The 21,688-nt window shown below is 39.1% G+C and overlaps 1 protein-coding gene across 1 annotated transcript in view; it reads right to left on the reverse strand.

Moving 5' to 3' along the window:
• ANO2 (anoctamin 2) overlaps positions 1-21,688 on the reverse strand; it is a 202,078-nt gene that overhangs the window by 131,722 nt on the left and 48,668 nt on the right. Inside the window, exons 4-5 of the mRNA XM_075210223.1 lie at positions 1,648-1,746; positions 525-679 (exon numbers count right to left, since the gene is read on the reverse strand). Coding sequence (XP_075066324.1) covers positions 525-679; positions 1,648-1,746 — 254 coding nt within the window. The remainder of the gene's footprint in view (positions 1-524; positions 680-1,647; positions 1,747-21,688) is intronic.

Raw genomic sequence — 21,688 nt, forward strand, 5'->3', positions numbered from 1 at the left:
GGCAGGGACTGATGTAAGTGAGTTCTCTGTACAGCGCTGCGGAATCAGTGGCGCTATATAAATAAATGGTGATGATGATAATAATGATTGGATCTTTCAACGCTTGGTGATCATTACAGCGGTTGGCCAGCAGAGGTCCCCGGTCATTGTAAGTACAGGTATCCTCCTGAAACCAGCAAACGTCAGCAGTCCTAGAATATAGACCCACCCCAAGTACTAGCGGGAGGAAAAAGGAGGGGGTGAGTTAAAAAAAAATTCAAATAGGCAATTTCTAGTCTTGTTATTGAATATAATAAATCTCCTCATGACACAAGACCTGTACATTGTATAAATATGGATTTTTTTTTAGAGCCATATAAAGGTTAACAAATGTGATACTCATATAAGGTATGTTTTCCTTGTGACTGATACAGCTATTTAATAATATGTCACATATTCTTTGAATTATCTTAATTCAAACCACCCTGATCTTTCTCCTCAGTTGGATTGTATAGTAGTTATAGAATAAGACTCTCTGTACTCACAGATGCATTTTGTCTCTGGAGAACGGATAGGACAAATGTTTCATCTTTGTATTTTCACTTAATTGTGGCACATTGGGCTGTAAAGGCTGCATGCATTTGTTCCATATACCATTGAGCTTTGCCAGGATACCGCTGTCTTGCTTGACTTCATACATCTGAAAAATAACACAGAAAAGAGTCATTACTTATCTCAGTGTCAACTTTTTATTATCCTTTATGTATAAACTGCTGACGATCCACGTATTGCTGTACATTAAGGGGACTATGCCACAAACAAATTGCATAGTATTACATGGAAAAGAGCTATGGGTCTACCCAGAAAAACTTACAATCTAAAAATAAAAGAAGATTCAAAAGTTAAGATTTCGCTTTTGGTGGAGTTCACTAAGGGACCTATTTATGAAAAAATGTCGATAAGCCGACATAAAAATCTCTTATTCCTGCAATTTATTAAAAATAATTGTGTAAAAGTAGCTAGGTGATACACGACTGCCTCAGTGATACTAACCAGGAATGGTAAGGTTTAACGAATCGCTTGGTAGGCTCAGTCTTTGCCGATATATACATTGATTCAATGGACAATGCATTTAAGTGGGCACAGAAACCCCATGGAAAGTATCCAGCCCTAGGTCTCCCTTGAAGCAATGATTCATATACTCATTTACGGCATCATCTAATTTGTATTTTTAGCAAGGGTGGGGGGACGGAGAGATCCTTGTGAACCAATAGCCTCCTATTGATCAGCACAATCACACACCCCATAGGCTGTGCAAGCAGTATCAGATGTTGCCAAGCCTACGCGGGCAGCCCACACGTTGTCCGCTCTTCAACCTGGGTGCACAGCATTGGCTATTGATCAGTGGCCGGGGGTAACTCTTGTTAGCACTAATACACTTGTAAGAGCACAATTTTGCAGCTTGCATTTTACATGTACGTTTGGGCTGCAAAATCAGTGCTTAGCCCTAAATCAGACCCCTTATGTTAAATGATATATAAGAGATTAAATAAATACATTTAAATGTATGTACACATTAACTGATAACGTTTATTCAACATAAAGAGATTGTGTTCATTTAACGAGTGTAGAAGCAGTAGTGTGGAACAATAATTATGTACATTTTACCTTTTTTGTGGGCACCTTAATTTTAAGGAATTCTGCTTCACGACTTAGCACGTGCCATGGGGCATGAATCCTTACAAAAGTCAGACCCTGATTATTACTCTGAAAAAGAAAACAGCCGTTATTATTATTATTATTATTATTATTATTATTATTATTATGTTAAGACCTTAACAGTAAAAAAAAAAACTATAAAGTATAAAAGCATAGTCTATTATGGAGAGTACCGAATTCTCACAAAATGCTCCTGCTCGTACACTGAAAGAGGTAACAATGTGTGGATTTCTCAAACCTTCAAAAAAGGAAAAGTGGAGGTATTGCCCACAGCAACCAATCAGATTGTAGCTATCACTTATCTAGTACACATTTGGCAAAACAAAAATAATTCTAGCAAAATTCAGACACAAAGCACGAGATGAACTTACAACCTGACATGGAGACGGCTATAATGTATCAGTTCTAATGCAATGGACTAAAATGAAAAAGTGGGGACAATTACACACACATGAATTCACACAAAGGTACATAAACACAATGGGTCTGTAAATTCAAGAAACTTAAACGACGGTTTTGTGCGTATGCGTACAATCCGCAAAATCACTCTGGGCATGCCCAGGATCGGCTCTTACGCTTCAGAGCGTAGCAACGTTCAATTCATCCTCGAGCACAAAGGACACTTACTACAGACTATGATGTCATGGGGGCAGCGGGGCGGAGAAGGGGCGCTTAAATGTAGTCAGTGTACAGTATCGGCGTGCCAATCTCGAGTACGCGCAACAGCATCCGATCCAGACTCTGGGCACCTCTCAGCTACCTGTTTTTCAGCCATATCTCTTGCTCCAGCTGCAGGTCTAGTCTAAGTGCTGATTACTAGTGATGATGGCTGTATATGCATGCTATAACGTGTGTTTGCAATCAGGACCAACTGTGAAAATATATTAAATGTACAGTAGAGATTCATAACGTACTAATAAATGTATATCATGAAAAAGCAAACCAAAATAAACACTTTTTATTTATTTATGATTGTTTTATCATTAATGACTATATTATTAATAGGTGACCTTAATTGGATCATTTTTTTTTTCCTCTGTGCATTCTTTTGTGATTTTATATCCTGCATAGGTATTGTACGTATCATGCAGTACTCGGTATAGCAGACCTACATCCGTATACATCAGAGCATAGATCTTCAGATCTGCTCTTTGTTGGTTTGGGTCTACCTATACCCAATTTATGTGCATTTTAAAACACACCTTGCGCTCAGAATGAGCGCCTTGATGGATGAGGCCCAATCTATGCATAGAAGAAATTGACATAAGAAGAGGCCGTAATATTTTGAATTCAGTAGTTAAAGTAATCTAGCACAAATCTAGACCATTCTAAACTCCATGTGCAGTTTTTAATTTAAAAATTATAGTCCTACAATTATCTCTTGTAAAAGGCCTTTGATCTAGTTCCAGTAAGGAGTTCGCTGTCATAAACATGCAGGAGCCTCAAGGGTATTATGGCTAACTTGAAGGTGACATGAAAGTTGAGTTAAGTAACAGTGACTAAGCTTATTTTTTGCACACCTGGCTAATTTCTTTAATTATGTGACAAGATACAATGGGGTTTTCAAAGATCAGATTTAGCTTGGACACATATATTGAGCATTGAACGTAAACATGCTCTGTTTGAGTATGAGCCAAGAGGCCTCTGCACACTGGTGCCTAATATCTGTATTTTGCACTGTACATATATCAAGATACCCTAAATCTACTCTATAGTTGTATCTAGAGCAAAAGATGCTGAATACAGTCCTACAGTTATATTAGAAGTGATCTACAAAGTATTATGCAGAATGCATGAGAGATGTACGCTAGAAATTAAATTAACTCATACCCCCCAACGGTGCTGATTTTGATGGGACAGTCCTAATTTGAGGTCACGTTGGTGGGAAAGTTGGGAGATATATTTCGTTCACCGCACAACAGCGAATGGCTGTTAGGATTGAAGGGAAGGAGGATAATTGAGCATCCTAGCACTTCAAAGTGCAAACCACGCCCCCGGGGGTGTGGCCATGTCTCATTGCATCATGGTCATGCCCCCATGATGACAAGGCCACTATCCCTGTCCCAATTCCAGGCTGTGTAGCAGTGTTTATGGATTGTAAGAGGAGGGGTGCATGCTCTGTTATTATTACATTTTTTATTTATTAGCGGAGCTTCTGCCATTCATTTCAATAGGCCATTCATATCTATGGGAAATCTATACACTGGAAACCCCATTTAAATGAATGGGCTATGAAAATAAATGGCAAAAGATCCATGACGTTTGCCTCTGGACACATTCACAAACACAATGCAAATGTGTCCAGGGTATATCATCTGATTTATTAGTGGAGCTTCTGCCATTCATTTCAATGGGCCATTCATATCTATGGGAAATCTATACTCTGGAAACCCCATTTGCAGCACAAAATGACCTGACAGTATGTGTTTTTACCATTTTCATAATAACAAATAAAACAAATAAATAAAACTAAAAGCAAACACAAACCTGCCAAAACTACAACTAACATCAAAATATGAGAAACACCACAAAGAGCTCCTTCAACAAGCAAAAGTCATTCACTTTAATAGCAGAAATGCTGGTGCCCAGCGTTTTAATAGGACTCCACCTCCTCATTCTCAGATAAGATAATGAAACAAGCATCAGGTGCAAATAACCAATACATCCGACAACACAAAAGTAATAAATTGTGTATTTTAGTGGGACATGCAGTGCGTTATTTTGTGTAAATGTGTGTATTTGTCCATCTAGGAGACATTCCAATTTGGAACCTCTCCTCAGAAAACAGTGATAGATCTGCATTCATAAGATTGCTGAAATTCTACATGGTGAAGCCTGTAAATAAGTCACTTTAGAGTCCTATCTATTACCATTTTAGAAACCATATCCTCCGTTAAAAACATGATCGTTATTATCTTAAATTAATCATGGGAGATGTCAATTTTGTGAGCTTGTAGGTTTATAGTTGTGCGCTTCTAAATGTGCTTATCCACATCAAATGCACTTGGACGGTATAAAAGCTTTTCCCAGTGAAAATGTAGCACGACACCCGATAACTGGCACGGCTATGGGTACCATAACAGTCCACTATGTGGGAGGAAAGAGACTCTGCAGCTCCTGCCGTAAATGTGCCCTATTCACCCCATTAATCGCATTTAAAAATATTGACCGGCAAACAAATGTTCATTAATCCATGTAGGCACATTCCAAGGAACATGATGGCGGCCAACCAGTGGCTATAAACCAAGTTCAAATGCACAAGATGGAAAGTGTTGAAGTCTGTGCTTTGACCTGATGTTTTTAACCCTTCCATCCCATGAAGCATGGAAATGCATTAAAAATGGAGCCATGATTGCGCAAATGCGAAAAGCTATTTTGCAAACTGTGTACAAAAGTAGCAATGGACCAAGGCATAAATTAGCGATGGATCCTACAGTTATAAATGACCCTCTGTATATCAATATCACCTTCTTATACCCTGATATGAGAGAAGTATCTTTCTACTTGCTAGTAGCAACTCTCTACACATCTTTGAGTTTATAACACACAATACAATCCGAGTTCTAGTCTAGTCTAGTAGTGTCTAGTAATGTCCTGAGACCAGTGGAATGCAAAGGGAAGTTAGCAATAAATAATGACTGTAAACATATCAGTAACACTTTCAGGACATTGGTGCATACACCTGTATGCTTTTTAGCAAGAACATTTCTTTTAGGTATTACATTTCACACTATTCAAACTAATTATTAATGGTGGCCAATGACAGACTAAAGTTACCGCGGCATAGCTACCAAGTTTGGCTTTAAGTAATCTGCACTGTACAGTATCGATTCTCATTTGGCATTAGACATTTACGTAGTCCCCAACATTCTAAAATCCTTTCCAGGAACGGTGCAGTCACATGTGACACTGTCTCAACAGATTTTGGAGCACTACAATAATGTCATGTCATGCTCATTGTGTTTTACTATAACATACTTATTTGGATTACTTACTTTAATTATTCTTCTTCATTAAATATCAACCCAATAGAACAATATAGATAGCAAGAATTGCAAGTAAATGACATACATTCAGTTAACATACTATAATAGGGATTGCAGCCCTCGAATATCTACCTAGTTTGGACCACACATGGCCTGTTAAAATGCACCAAAGTGTCCCTTTTCAATTGTTGGCTGCTATGCCACGGGCCCTTGGCAGTGCCAAATCCATGGGAACCATTCCACATGTTTGCGCTAGATCACACACAAAAACAGTCATCATTTTTTTTATATTTCTCCTCCTCCAACACAGCAAATTTTACAATAATATACAATAACCTCTGCCCTCCACGGTTGCTACACTTTGGGGCCTATATATTAAGTCATAAACCGTGCGTAAACCATCCCTACGATCTAACAAAAGCCGAATGCAGTAGTTATCATTGACATGCATTAGGCTACGTTTCGCATTAGACCGCAGTCTCCATACTTTTAAATGGGGACTGCAGTCTGAGGCTATTTAACAAGCTCCAAAAGGCCTAGCTTTTCGGAGCTTAAGCCCATTGGCTAACGCCATCTGAAGATGACGTTAGCCATTCTACCTTATGGGGAGAGTATTACGGTAGATCCCGGATCCCTCGCCGCAGCCTTCCCTCTTTCCCCTCTGGTCACTGTGGCAAAGTGGCTTTGCGCATGCGCGTACTTAGGTCGCGCATACGTAAAGCCACTTTACGATAATAAGCAGGGGGGATGAGACAGATTACCGCAGTTTTAATGTAAGTAAAATCATCGCTGGGACAGTCTTCTATCGAATGTCCCAGGATGATTTTTTAATATGATAATTAACGGGGCAGAACCCTGTTAATTAATAGATGGGTCCCTTTATCTCTTGTGAAGGTCATATGCACATAGGGGACGTTGAGGATCCTATTTAGAGCCTTGAACAACTCTATAATCATCCACCAGTCATGGGAGCATTCCAGACAGAAGCCTACTAATCCTTTTGTAAAACTGACAATTTCAAAACATTAAACACTGCTTTTCTTTGACATATTTTAAAGCTTTATATTACAGGATTTTAGTTCAACAAACCCGTAATGTTTATATTGGGAGACCAAGCCGCTGTGCGCAGCTTCAGGAAATAAAATGAATCATAAAATAGACCATATAGTTTTATTATATTCTATACTTTCCAAGCCTCCATTTTTCTTCCAGTACAATTATGGTCTAATTTTTGTTCTAATAAAATTCACTCCTGCCGGAAAAAAGCCAATGTGGGTTGGATAGACCTTTGTTGCTTTAGAAATGAAATTGCTAATGATTATGTTTTAATTCCAAGTTTCTTTGCTTTTTGTCTTATTTTGTTTGATGTGAATAGCAAATCATCTTTTTGTTCTGTAAAATAAGTGTCATGGAAATACCTGTATGTATATTTATTTATTTGTCATAAGATACTTTTTTGTATTTTGGACTAGAGATGCTAGCATACCTTTAGACTGCTCAGCTGTTCCTTTTGGGCTATTGATTGTTTTTTTGCCAATATCTCAATATGACTTAATTGCATGTATAAATGAAATAAAATTAGTATCTAAATAGGGAATGTTGTGATTCAGTTCTTCTGTTGCTTGGGTCTTGATGGTTGAATTTTGTTTTTTTCACTGGTACCTTAATGGACTTTGCTTTTTCTGGACAAGCTTTTAAGGATTAAGATTCCTATTGACTCCCGTTGCTATACCCCCGTTTGACTATTGTTTTGCAGAGAATAATGTGAAGACTTTTATGGTCTTTTCAGACGTTGCCACAATGTAACACATGGTTTACTATTGTGGTCCATAGTCACTCTGGGCCTGATTCATTAAGAATCTTAACTTAAGAAACTTCTTATTTCAGTCTTAGTCGGACTTATCCATGTTACAATGCAAGGGGTGCAAATTAGCTTTCTGTTTTGCACATAAGTTAAATACTGACTGTTTTTTCATGTAGCACACAAATATCAACTTTACATTTCAGTGTACAAATAAGCTATCAAGTATTTGTGTGCTACACGAAAAAACAGTCAGTATTTAACTTATGTGCAAAACAGAAAGCTAATTTGCACCCCTTGCATTGTAACATGGTTTTGTCCAGGAGACTGAAATAAGAAGTTTCTTAAGTTAAGATCCTTAATGAATCAGGCCCTACGTTTTCAAAAGTCCAGATCATGTGGAAGCAAAATTTTAACAGGGATAGAAATATAGTGTAGTATTTACTAACATAGACGAACACCTTCCAACCAAACCACTAAGGACCAGGGCTGTGAATAGAATCCTTTAACATAACACCTTGTGAGTCACCACTGTGCTTTATCACCCCCTTTGAAGTTACATTAAATCAGGCGAAGAGAAGCCTTTACCACCTGATCACATTAATAGTTTCTTGCTTCAGTTCCTCTGGTTTGAGTATAAAACTCCCCAGACCATAGAGGATAACTACAAGGACATCTCTCTCTGTGGAGCAGACAACACACAGTGTGAATCCTTCAGGATCGGAGGGATTGGTGTCCTCTTGGTTATCTTGTATGGTCTGGGGAGTTACAAGGAGCGAGCATATAATAAGAAAGGGTTATGTCCATTAAACTAAACATATCTTGGCTTATTTCTTTTTCATTGATAATACGAATTGATCATATTAATTTATTTGTTTTATAGAGCGCATGACATGATAAACATCACTAGTTATTGCTAGTTTGAATGGCTGCCCGGGCGGCAACACCAATCTGCCAGGTGAGTACTTCATGGGATTGCAAATGGCGGGTATTGGACAGGGTATGGCAGACATGGTGCCATATGGGGTGGTCATAGGAATATGTGCGGTGGAAATGAGGATAATATAAAAGCATGGGAATGTATAGGTTGTAAGTAAAAAGAGAAAAACTTAAGATAGAAAACTACACTTGATAATAGAAAACATTGATAAAACGGGGGAGTTAATAAAGCTTTATTTATTGGTATCAAAAATATTTGTAAGTTGCTCAGAAAAAATCCACATATACATTGGACAATTAAAAATTTACTTTGGAGTTTTGATATTAAACCCAACTGATTAGAATAGCTCCCAATATTCCCAATTGCAAAATTTTATGCTATGCAACCAATCTGTCCAAACCATGCCCGATACACTGACCTTACGCCTATTTTGGGTGATACTACCGCCCGTACCTGTTGTGAGATGATCTTTCTTTTCTTAGCCTATTGATATGCTAAAGATGGCCTTTAACACCTTAAGGCTTGATTGCCCCAGTTGCCTTGCCCTTAAGTTGGCCCCATAAACAGAAATTCTTACTAGTCATCGTTACAAGCGCCAATGACTTATACATTAATATATTTCACGGCAGCGGCACTTTCCATGTAGCTGAAGGAAGTGAACAGTCGACGCATAATAACCAATGGCTTTATACGAGAGGACCTAGACAGGAGATTGCCATCATATACAAAGCCAGATACTGATAACAAATATCATTGTTAAAGTTTACTTGATGATACAGCAACATCGGAATGTAACTTACTGTGCGTAAAGGAACGTATCTACAAAGAACGCCACTAACAGCATTGAAGTATTGTATATTGGTTAAATGATGAACTAAAGTTTTTAAAGACGGCCACCAGATGTAGACGTGTCCATGTAGAGATCCTGCTCTAGCAGCACTAAATGTCCCCAAATGTCTGAATTTAGGGATCTTTTCTGAGGGATCATCCCCAAACCATCCTTGCTTCCCTCCCCCCGCCACCAGAGGCTTGGAGCCATGCACCTGGCGGCACCGGATCCCGATCCTGTTTTGCGGCCTACTGCTCTACCCACCACCGGGGAGTGATGTTCCTGCTGCCTACCTCCTGGACCCCTCTGTTTGACTTTAAGACTCACCACCAGCCTTGTAGAACCATTGGCCCGGCTTACCCGCTCCCTCTATCACAACACTAGTGGTGCAGTAGGTAATGTTTAGTTATTATTACATACAATGCGGCTCTGCTGGAAACTGGAGCAGACTAGACCTCTGCCATCTTAGAGATGAGAGTGGCGCAAATGCCACATGGAATTTATTTATGTCATTCCCTACCTCCGCCCTGATGCCTCATCCGGGCACACACCCCTGGCGAATGGCAGCACACAGAGGAGAGAAATATTGAGGAAAGAGAGAAACTGCATTGCTCTTTCCTCCATATTTGGCTTAGTGCATAGACCCCAGATATAACTAATTTTAAGTCAATTAACAAGAATATAGTCATCTTAAATATAATAATCTAATAGCAATGTTTTTTGTTTATACAGCAAGCACAACTAGTGATTTGTTTGACAGATATTTCAGCCCCTTTTGGATCAGATACTAATTAAACAATCTATAAATAGGCCAGTATCATATTTCCAAATACAAAGTCGCCAAAGAAGCCCTGAAACGTAACAATGTCTGTGCCGTGTGATCAGCTAGCTCATTACAATAAGCTTCTATTAGGGCCGGAGACCGTTGACAATACTTTGACATGTTAGACAATCACAGCTCATAATATTGATCTGGTCATGTGCTTCGTCTATGCCAGGACAAAAGCAACAGGTTCATATACAAGCAACTTAAAGTAAACACGCAACATAAAGTAAGCAATCAACATAAAGTAAACAAGCACCATAAAGGAATCAAGCAACATAAAGTAAACAAGCAACATAAAGGAAACAATCAACATAAAGTAAACAAGCAACATAAAGGAATCGAGCAACATAAAGGATACAAGCAACGTAAAATAAACAAGCAACATAAAGGGAACAAGCAGCAGAAAGGAAACAAGCAACAGAAAGGGAACAAGCCGAATAAAGTAAAAGTGTGCTGCATTGATAAAAATCACTTAAGCAACAGGTAAGGTATATCTAGTTTTAAGAGTCAGCATTTTAACAAACTTTAATTTATAGGCTTCTACCTTCTTGTAACTTTTAGTAAACACATAATTTTTTTCTTTTCTGTACTTTTTAGCCACGTATGGCTTATATCTTTTTTGAACATAATTGTATTCAATGCAGAGAACACGGTTATATTTCATGTAAATAATAATATATATATGGTAAAATAAATACACTGCCAAAAAAGCACAGAGGAAAATCAGAAACATATAATGATGGATACAGTAAAAATCAAAACTTTCCCCTTAAAATAATGCTCTTTAGAGCCTCTTTTATGACTTAAATAAATCATGCGAGTAATGGAATAATTTGACTGTATTCATTTTAGGCGTTTTATTTGTACATTATAATGTTTAATTAAATTTTTTTTTGGTGCATTCCAGTGTACACCGCGATGGTGTAAAAGGCCAAAGTCAGTTCGCCAACACTTTCAACAACATGTGAAGCTCAAGTTATTTCACATTGTAAAATGTCTCTACAGCCCCCTAAATGTACATTTTAGCTATCCTGAAGCTCATGTAAATAACTTATCTTTTGTAGAGTGAGACAATGTCCACCATATAGCCCAGATTCAGCAAGAGCTCCATGATCAATTGACCAATGCTGAATTAATATGCAAATCAGACCAGATTCACCGAAAATTATGCGGCCAATGAAGAATTTCAGTGCATTTAACATAAGGAAGCCCATCAGAAGGGATCAACAAATGTCACATGTCCTTGCCTCCCAACATGAAGCGTTAGGCCGCCTCCGAACCACTCCCATAAAATGACCCTTGTATCGCCACTCTGACCCAGGCAGGTTCTTAGGTTCATAACACAACAGTGGTTGAGTAAGTATGACCAGGATCAATACATGCTTTTCACTACTCACTTCTGGATGATTTTGTAGTGTCTAAATAAAAGCTTGAGTGGTCTTCATCATTGCCATCACCTTCATCATATTTGGCTTCAATGCTTTTAAAAAAAGAAGTGAGACTTTGCCAGGCCCCGTTGCGTTTACTCAGTTTGGACCTCAAATGACAATAAGCTAAGAAATCCTTGCTTGCAGGAATTGTAATTATGAGCACTGGTTATCCTCCAAACAACAAAAGATTTGACATTTTAAATCTGACAATGGCTCGAACATCATTGCCACCTTGAGGTCAGAGAACATACTGCATATACGAGATTTTGCTCATAAGCTTTACCTTGCCGTTAACGGTTAAATACACAAGATTCTTGCGCACTTATCAAGACATTAATTGAATATCAACAATGTCATGTAAGATCTATGCCCATTTTAAATGATCATATTGTACAAGAAATGTTATGACCATATAACAAAGATGGAACAATTTACCACAACATCCTCTAATATGTGATCAACCAGCTAGATAGAATTCTACCTGGGTTGTGCTTGTGACACTGCATGAGCAAAGAAAATCCATTCATGGTTATGGATCCGACTTGTCAAAGGACAAAAAGCACTACTGCTGGTGAAAATGGGGGTCTTTAATTTGGCCGGTTTTTTTGCTTTCTCGTGGGCAGCACAGTGGCTTAGTGGTTAGCACTTCTGCCTCACAGCACTGGGGTCATGAGTTTGTTTCCCAACCATGGCCTTATCTGTGTGGAGTTTGTATGTTCTCCCTGTGTTTGCATGGGTTTCCTCCGGGTGCTCCGGTTTCCTCCCACATTCCAAAAACATACTGGTAGGTTAATTGGCTGCTATCAAATTGACCCTAGTCTCTCTCTCTGTCTGTCTGTGTGTGTATGTTAGGGAATTTAGACTGTAAGCTCCAATGGGGCAGGGACTGATGCAAATGAGTACTCTGTACAGCGCTGTGGAATTAGCGCTATATAAATACCTGATGATGATGATGATATATGTAGAGGATTACCAATGGTGATAATGTGGTTATTACCATCGATAACGCTGCTGGTGTTAATTCACTGGATTCCCATGCATTTGCAAGCGGGAGGAATTTATCAACTGACACAATCCTGTCTAAGGATCTCAGGATGTCATTAACAGAAAGAGGGGACTGGAAAATATAATTTATTGTTAAAAAATGTTTTTCAGTAGGTATCTATTTGAAATGGATGGGGGGGATGTAGATATAATATAACCAATATTATTAAATTGGTGGAAGCATCTATAGATTCCCCTTATCGTACTTTCGCTTGATTGTTGTTCCCCTCTCATACTGGAATAAGCTTCAGAATTATCGGAATTATCCAAATTTGTAACAGAACCCCTTTCCTGGACAAATTTTCGTGTATCATCTAATAATGTCTTCAACACTGCTGGTAGAGCAATCACATAAAAGCGCAATTAGTTATTGCCAAAAAAAAGGGGGAAATGCTTGTTCATAAAATTGAATCCAGAATGGAAATCAGCAAAATTCCCACATCCTCCGCCCCTTCCCCATGCAGGATTCACAAGAAGAATAAATGCTGATACACTTTCCTGTAAAAAAAAAAAAAATGTGTGGGGGTCCCATGAATTTGTCCCCCCGATATTTCTCTATTTGAGTTAATATTAAACCCGGTAAGGATGACTTATCAGGCAAATAAACGTGGCTGATTGGATCCATTCACACTCACTTTCCATAGCCTGGACCCATGCATGGTGAGTGAGCAGAATGTGTTTATCCTGAATGTGACAGAATGGGAAGCAGCGCATTTAGATCAGGCTCGCCAAAGCGATCTCTTACATAACAGACACAGCAAACAGTCAGGTACAGGGACCTGAGGCTCTCTGCATTGTCACTAAAATGGGATGAGAACATACATTGATAATTCCCTTGGCCCCCAAGAAGCCGACCATCCTGCAGCGCTAACAGGGCCACTTACAGAAAAGCATGTTTGGCCCTGGTGACCTCATCAGAGGCCCATCAACTCTTCATCCTTCCTACTTTACTGTCAGATGTATTTGTTATAGCTTGTAACATTTGTGTAAAATTCCTTCTGATATGTTATTACAGAGAGGCTTCTCTTTCTTTGACTAAGTGTAAGGGGTAAATTTATCAATCTGCGGGTTTGAAGAAGTAGAGATCTCGCCTACAGCAACCAGATTCTAGCTGTCATTTTGTAGAGTGTACTAAATAAATGATAACTAGAATCTGATTGGATACTATAGGCAACATCTCCCGCAGTGTGTTGGATTAGATTGTTAGATTAAATTTTCCCTTAAAGATAATTTAAAATACAAACAAACAATAGTTGTTAGTATAGCAGACATCAGGAAAATATGTAATTAAAACATAAAATCAGAGCTTCAAGTGAAACAGACATGTATAGTACCAATCACATTACTATAAGTTTGTTCCCATTCAAGAAAATTAAATAATTGCAAAACATTCCCAAAGGATAAATCCAGTCTGGAAAAACCTATTGACGTAATGACGACTCAGAATTCCCTAGCAATGAAAAAAGCATTTGCTGGAAATCAACTTCCGTCTCATCAGCACTGTACATACATCCACACTGCAAAACCCTGGAGAAACCGTGCTGCTCTATAGACATTTGCCAGAAAGTATTAGCAATATACATCTTGGTATAAAGATGTAAACAACTAACTACTCTAGGGGATAGATGTACCAAGCCTTCTAAAACGGAAAAGTGGAGGTGTTGCCCATAGCAACCAATCAGATTCCAGCAATCATTTTCTAGAATGTACTATAGCTAGACTCTGATTGGTTGCTATGGGCAACACATCCACATTTCCTTTTTAGAAGGCTTGATAAATCTCCTAGGAGTCACAAGATTAGGAATACATGGGGATTATCACCAAGCTGGGACTTGAATTTAAAGTGTACCAATCACCTCTGCACAATCTCTTTACTCTGCAGTGCAAAGCATCATCATCATCATCATTTATTTATATAGCGCCACTAATTCCGCAGCGCTGTACAGAGAACTCATTCACATCAGTCCCTGCCCCATTGGAGCTTACAGTCTAAATTCCCTAATACAGACACACAGACAGACAGACAGAGAGGGAGAAACTAGGGTCAATTTTGATAGCAGCCAATTAACCTACCAGTATGTTTTTTGAGTGTGGGAGGAAACCGGAGCACCCGGAGGAAACCCACGCAAACACAGGGAGAATATACAAACTCCACACAGATAAGGCCATGGTCGGGAATTGAATTCATGACCCCAGTGCTGTGAGGCAGAAGTGCTAACCACTAGGCCACTGTGCACTAGCAGCTTTGGGTCCTCCGTGTGCCTCAATTTGTGCAACTTCGTCTACATTTGCGAGTACCAGTGTAACTCATTTGGCTGAGATTTTAATTTTGAACTTGAGATAATTGTAATCAGGGCCATCTTAACAACTTTATGGGCCCCCGGGCAAAGCAGTGTACCGGGGCCCCTTCACACACACACACATATATATATATATATATATATATATAGAGAGAGAGAGAGAGAGAGAGCGAGAGAGAGAGAGAGAGAGAGATACAGATATAGATATATAGAGATAGATAGATGTACTTGCTCAGTGACCCTTGAAGGTTTTTTTTCCAGTTTTTTTTTTTTCAGGATTATTTATTCTAATTAAGAGCCCTGCCTATGGGGCCCCCTTGTCCGTGGGCCCCCCGGGCACCTGCCCATCGTGCCCAATGGAAAAGATGGCCCTGATTGGGATGAGATAAAGAGGTGAAGGCATTGCTTTTTTAGGGGCATTCCTTTCTGTGTGGAGGGGAGCACAGCTATTTTTTATCATCACCATCATTGTTTATTTAAATGTCGCCTCAGGTTCCATAGAGCCTGACATATGACATACAAGTTTAATAATAGGTACAGGGGACAATTGACCAGAATAATAAATTTATGGATGAAATGTACTGCATCCAGATTGGTGCCGATATTAACAACAGTTCCCAGAAACAGACCAGTAGTTTAAGAGAAAAAATGTAATGTTTAATATATTGAAAAGGGTACTTAAGGGGTAGAAGGTTGGGTTTTTCCTCCTCTCCGTCTACTGATGCGCACTTTATAAATGACCTCCAGTGGAGGCAGCCATTTTGTGGTAGACCAATATTCTCGACAATGCAGTCTTCCAATCCATTTGGAAATAGAGACATCAGTAAGGCACTTGAAATGCAGGATTTTAACCAAATAATGTCTGGTACCCACTGGCTTTAAACAGGGGAGCGATGGCTTCTAAAGTCTGCACTGACATTTTATAACAGAAGGCAGAAAATAGTGTCCTAGCTCCAACACCTCTTGTTGAAGCTGTCAATGACAACTGGGCTTGTAGAGAGGGGGCAAGGAATCACTTTACTAGGTTCCTGGCATTACAATTTGCAGCGCATGAGTTTCAAAGGAATGACTTCACTGTAATGACGTAACAATTTCTTCCCCCAGCAGAGGGCAGTGCAGGAGAGAACTGTACCAGGTCTACCACACCAACTGCTTGCCCAGCACTACTGGGTCCATTTAAAAGCAGCTCTAACGGATCCAGTTTATGTTAAATCCTTTAGTTCTGGCAAAAAAAGACCCATCAAACAAACCACTCCACTCCCTATATAAAAATTAGAATAATTCAATAAGTAAAATTTAAACAGTAGACATAAATAAACAAAATATACCATTTGCATGTGCAGCCCTATAATTCCTTCAAATGTAAAACAAAGTATGCACATTAAATGGTATCATACTACAGAAAGCTGACGGATGACAATGTAAGTAAAAAATAAAATGCAGAAACCTAAATAAAATATTTTTTTCCCCATAGTTTTACCTATTCTTCAATATCTGCTAAACTTAGAGAAAAATATTCCAATATGGTACTAAAAGAAATTCCCAAATAAACAATGTGAAAATTGCTTTGGTAGACTAAATGCAAAATATAGAAATCATGACCATAAACATTAAACCTGGGACATTCCACCCCCTGATAAATACACTAGTCTCCTCAGAGTATGTAAGAGCAAAGAAGAAGGCATATAGGCCCTGAGTCATTAAGGAGAGCAAAGTAAAAAAAAAAGGAGTAAATGATCTTCGGGACAAACCATGTTACAATACAAGGGGTGCAAATTAGTTTATGGTTTTGCACATATGTTAAATACTGGCTGTTTTTTCATATAGCACAAAAATACTTGAAAGCTTTAATTTTACACTGAAATTTAAAGTTGATCTAGGACATCCCTACCCCAACTATAAATCTGCCCCCACATTTTACATTGACCTCCACCTCCAATGCAACATGGTTTTGTCCAGTTACTCCTTTTTTATGCTTTGCTCTCCTTAATGACTCAGGTCCATTGTGTGTTTTTTTCTGTCCATTAAACTAAAGTTATCTCATGCTGAAAGCTGCATGCCCCCCCCCCCCCACCTGGGGCTCTGGTGATTGGGAGATTTTTTTCCACCCTACCTGGGAAATGTAGTTTTAATTTTTGTAGTCTTAAAAATTCAAAACATAAATAATACATGACATTAGTATAACAAAATGTATAGAGTTTGCAAAATCTAAAACAACGTTCAGAATAAATTATACGTTTTCAATTATTTTATAGATGAACGTATATAAAAATGTACCTAATATAAACCTAAAATTCAAAATTTTAAATGATAAAATGAAAAATTTAACGTAAAAATTTAAAATAAATGGAAATATACTGAAGCATCAGAGACCATACATATTTGTGAAGTAAATGTTTTGTTTTCCCACAGGAGATAAATTGGTGAGAACTTTTTATAGAGACCTTGGTCAATGGCTAGTCTAGGTTTCCATCAGATAAATATTTTATTTTTTTAGATATCGTTTTTTCCCCATGAGACTGATGGTGTTCGCCCGAATGGGACGATTGTGAGTTTACTAGCCATACTTCTTATATTAATACGCTTTAATGATGCCATTTTAATTTCTGGCCTCCAAATAAACACATTCTCCAAAAGTTGGCTGAATGAAGTTTTAATTAATGTTACTATATTATAGTTATTATATATTATAGTTATTATAGTTACTATATTATAGTTATGATTATATATTGTTATATGCTATAACTGTAGAAAAAAAAAGATTTTACATTTAACAATCTTTATTCTTTATTAAGGACTGTTACCATAACAGAACACACACACACACACACACACACAGGGGTAGATTTACTAAACTTTCTAAAAAGGAAAAGTGGAGGTGTTGCTCATAGCAACCAATCAGATTCTAGCTTTCATTTATCTACTACATTCTAGAAGATGATAGCTAGAATCTGATTGGTTGCTTTGGGCAACACCTTCACTTCGAAGGTTTAGTAAATATACCCCACAAACACACATGTGCACGGACACACACACACAGACACGTTTACTGTTACTGATAAGCAATGTGCTTGTGTTACCCCCTGAGAAGTCATTTCTCAATGTTAACAACTGTATATTGTTGCTCAGAAGCAGACAATACCTTACTTACAATGGATTTAGAGCCTTCTAAAACATTTAATGGCGCAGTGAAAATTCTCGTGATGACATGGAGCTGGCTAGACAGAAATGCTGTCAACAGCTGCAAATTCATTCCTTATGTGCCATGAAAATTCTCCTCCCCACACAAAGAGCGTAATAATAACCTACTATCTGTACATACCAGCGCTTTCCTGCAGAGATGCAAATCATTAGAACTCCTGATCACTTGTTATTCTTATCACTTTCATTTTAAAATAACTGGCAGCATAGAGGGTGTAAGCAGTATAATGACTGCAGCCCGTAACTTCTGTATAGTGTACAGTCCATAAGATATGTATTGTGTCCATGACAAAGAGCACAAATTAAAAGCGACATTTCTGCTAAAAATAAATAAATAAATATAAAATGCTATAAAAAATGCTCTGCTTCGTTTGGCGGGATTCTTGTCATTAATCTACACAAAATATTCTGCACTGTCAAATAATAAAAAGTGAGAACTGTTTTTTCATAATTACAAAGAATAACAGACAATAATTGTTTACATATTTATTCGCTCTCAATACTTGCTAGACGCACCTTTAGCTGCAGTTACAGCTGTGAGTCCACTTTGAGAAGTTTCTGGCAGCTTTGCACATGTGAATACTCTCTCATATTTCTATTAGAGATGTTCACTGACCCCCGTGTTCTGGTTTTGGTCTATTGGTTTTGGATCTGGATTAACTTCGTGTTTTGGTTTTGGCCAAAACCGCCCTTGCGTGTTTTGGTTTTGGATCCCGATTTTTTTCTTAAATCCCTATTTTGTTTTGCTAAAATCACTTATTTTTGCTTTTTTCCCCCCTACATTATTATTAACCTCAATAACACTAATTTCAAGTCATTTGCAGTCAATTTTGACCACCTCACAGGTCACAATATTATTTTCATGCACTTTCAAACAAAGATTGCAGAGTTAGAAGACCAAGCCTGCCAGACCTATTCAGCATATGATAATAAGCAATGGAGCTCTCCTCTTTGTGTGTTACCTATATAACACAGTACAATGTGACTACAGATTTAGAAGACCGAGCCTGCCAGACCTATTATTTGTATTTCAGCAATGACAATTAGCAGTGGAGAAATGGAGCTCTCCTGAATGTCTCTGGAGACTTTGAAGAACACTGCTACCCCTCCTCTTTCTTTTCTACCTATGACGTTGCCCAACTGCTCTAGAGACTGCCAAGAACTGTGCTACCCCTTCTGTGTCTCTCTGTGAAATGGCGCTGGATCGCTGTGGAGGGCGGTACTTATAGAATCCAAAACTCGCGAGATCCGAAGATGTAATGATGACGTTTTGCCTCTTTTTCAATTCCGAGGGCGCGCAAAAGTACCAAACCGGCTCGGCTCGGTACTTGGATCTGCAAAGTTCGGGTTCTGTTCTCGGGGAACCAAGCCTGAGCATCTCTAATTTCTATGCAATATTGCCTTGCTTCTATCAGATTGGATGGGGACTGTTGGTGAACAGCAACATGCAAATCATTCAACAGATTCTGTGTGAGATTGAGCTCTGGGCTTTGATTGGACGACTGCCAGACATTATTTGTTTTTAGTTTTTAAGCCTGTCCAATGTGGATTTTGATGTATACTTTGGGTCATTGTTGTGCAATAACAATTCCTAGGTCTCTTGCAGACAGCAGCAGGTTCTCCTCCAAGATTTTCCTGTTAATTATGCCACCCAATTTACCCTCTATATTGAAGTTTTTCTTTCCCTGAAGCATTTCCATAGCATTGTGCTCCGCCACCATGTTTTAAAGTAGGGATAGTATAGGGATGATGTAGTGGAGGTGTTGCCTATAGCAACCAATCAGTTTACAGCTATTATTTTCTACAATGTACTAGATAAATGATAGCTAGAATCTGATTGGTTGCTGTGGGCAACACCTCCACTTTTTCTTTTTAGACGTTTAAGCAGGGCCGGATTTACCGCTAGGCAACCTAGGCACCTGCCTAGGGCCTAGCGGCTCTCGGGGGGCACAGCTGAGGGAGGGGGGGTGCCGCGAGTCGGGGGAGGGGGGTTCGGGTGCCGCGAATCGGGGGAGGGGGGGTCGGGTGCCGCGAATCGGGTCCCGGCAGCCTGGCACCTGTCACACATTGCATGGATTGTGACACTTGCACTTAACCACACTGTACTCTTCTTGTTTAAAAAAGAAAGAAAGAAATGAAGATGGATTAATAATACAGATGGAGGACGGCATATTGCACAGTGTGACTTTCCTGCCTTCTGGTATGTAAGAAATATCTCATTATCTAGGAATGCACATAACTCAATTTGCAACTATTTTTCATGAGAAAATGTTCTTGATGCTCTTGCTATCCATGCACTTAAGGAACCAATGTTTAAATGCAAATATGTGCAGGTATTTTAAATCCATACAGTAAACCATATTCATTTTACTTTCAACTAAACTTTCCTTACATTGATATTCAGGGCTTGTTTTGTTTAAAAAGGGGTTCTGGCAGAAAGCATGATGGGACTACAATATGCTGAGTGCTGGACCAGTGGCTTGGTTGCCCAACCACATTCTACATACCAAATTGAAAGTTAAATTATATAGACCTCATTGAACAATTTACCTATTCCACAGCCTCGCCCTCACTGCCCATTTTTATATAAGTATATATATGTTTGTAACGGTGCCCCCTCTTCCATTTCAGTTTGAGAGGAGATTTGTTGCTGCATTAAAAAAGTCTTATCTCTGCCAAGTCTGAAATGCAAAACCATAGATGCATGTCTAATATGCAGCACCATATGTGGTGTCCTGTCTAATATGCATAGGAAGGAATATCTGGTGCCAATGCGAACATAAAGAGCCATATCTTATGTTCACTACAGAAATTAAAGTTCTGTTTCCTAGTCTGCAGTGAACTCCAGCAGCCAACTGAACATCTGTAGAGGACAGGTACCCAAACAGCCCTGCCAACCCCACCCCTTATTATATTATTATATTGTTTATACATTTTCCATATGTATCTTTCCTTTTCTTAGTGTATGGTGCTATAATTATATCATGTGTTGTAATCTCTTGACTGCTGAACATATGTTTTGTTCAGGGGGGGTGCCGCGAGTCGGGGGGGTCGGGTGCCGCGAGTTGGGGGAGGGGTGGTCGGGTGCCGCGAATCGGGCCTCTTCTCCTCTCAGTGTCTCAGTGATAGAGAGAGAGCAGGAGAGGCTGCCGGGACCCGACGAGCGATCACGTGACTCTTTTTTTTTATTTTTTTAAATCTGTTTGGACTGACCGAGGAGGAGCAGCGCGCCGGAGAAGAAAGGCAATAGAAAGGTAAGTAAAACAACGGAGGGACAGAGGTGGTGATGGTGAAGGGGCACAGAGGTGGTGATGGTGAAGGGCACAGAGGTGGTGATGGTGATTGGCACAGAAGTGGTGATGGTGATTGGCACAGAATTGGTGATGGTGATTGGCACAGAGGTGGTGATGGTGAAGGGCACAGAGGTGGTGATGGTGAAGGGGCACAGAATTGGTGATGGTGATTGGCACAGAGGTGGTGATAGGCACAGAGGTGGTGAAGGGCACAGAGGTGGTGATGGTGAAGGGCACAGAGGTGGTGATGGTGAAGGGCACAGAGGTGGTGATGGTGAAGGGCACAGAGGTGGTGATGGTGAAGAGGAACAGAGGTGGTGATGGTGAAGGGCACAGAGGT

The sequence above is a fragment of the Mixophyes fleayi genome, chromosome 4 (assembly GCF_038048845.1).
Source record: "Mixophyes fleayi isolate aMixFle1 chromosome 4, aMixFle1.hap1, whole genome shotgun sequence".
Taxonomy (NCBI): Eukaryota; Metazoa; Chordata; class Amphibia; order Anura; family Limnodynastidae; genus Mixophyes; species Mixophyes fleayi.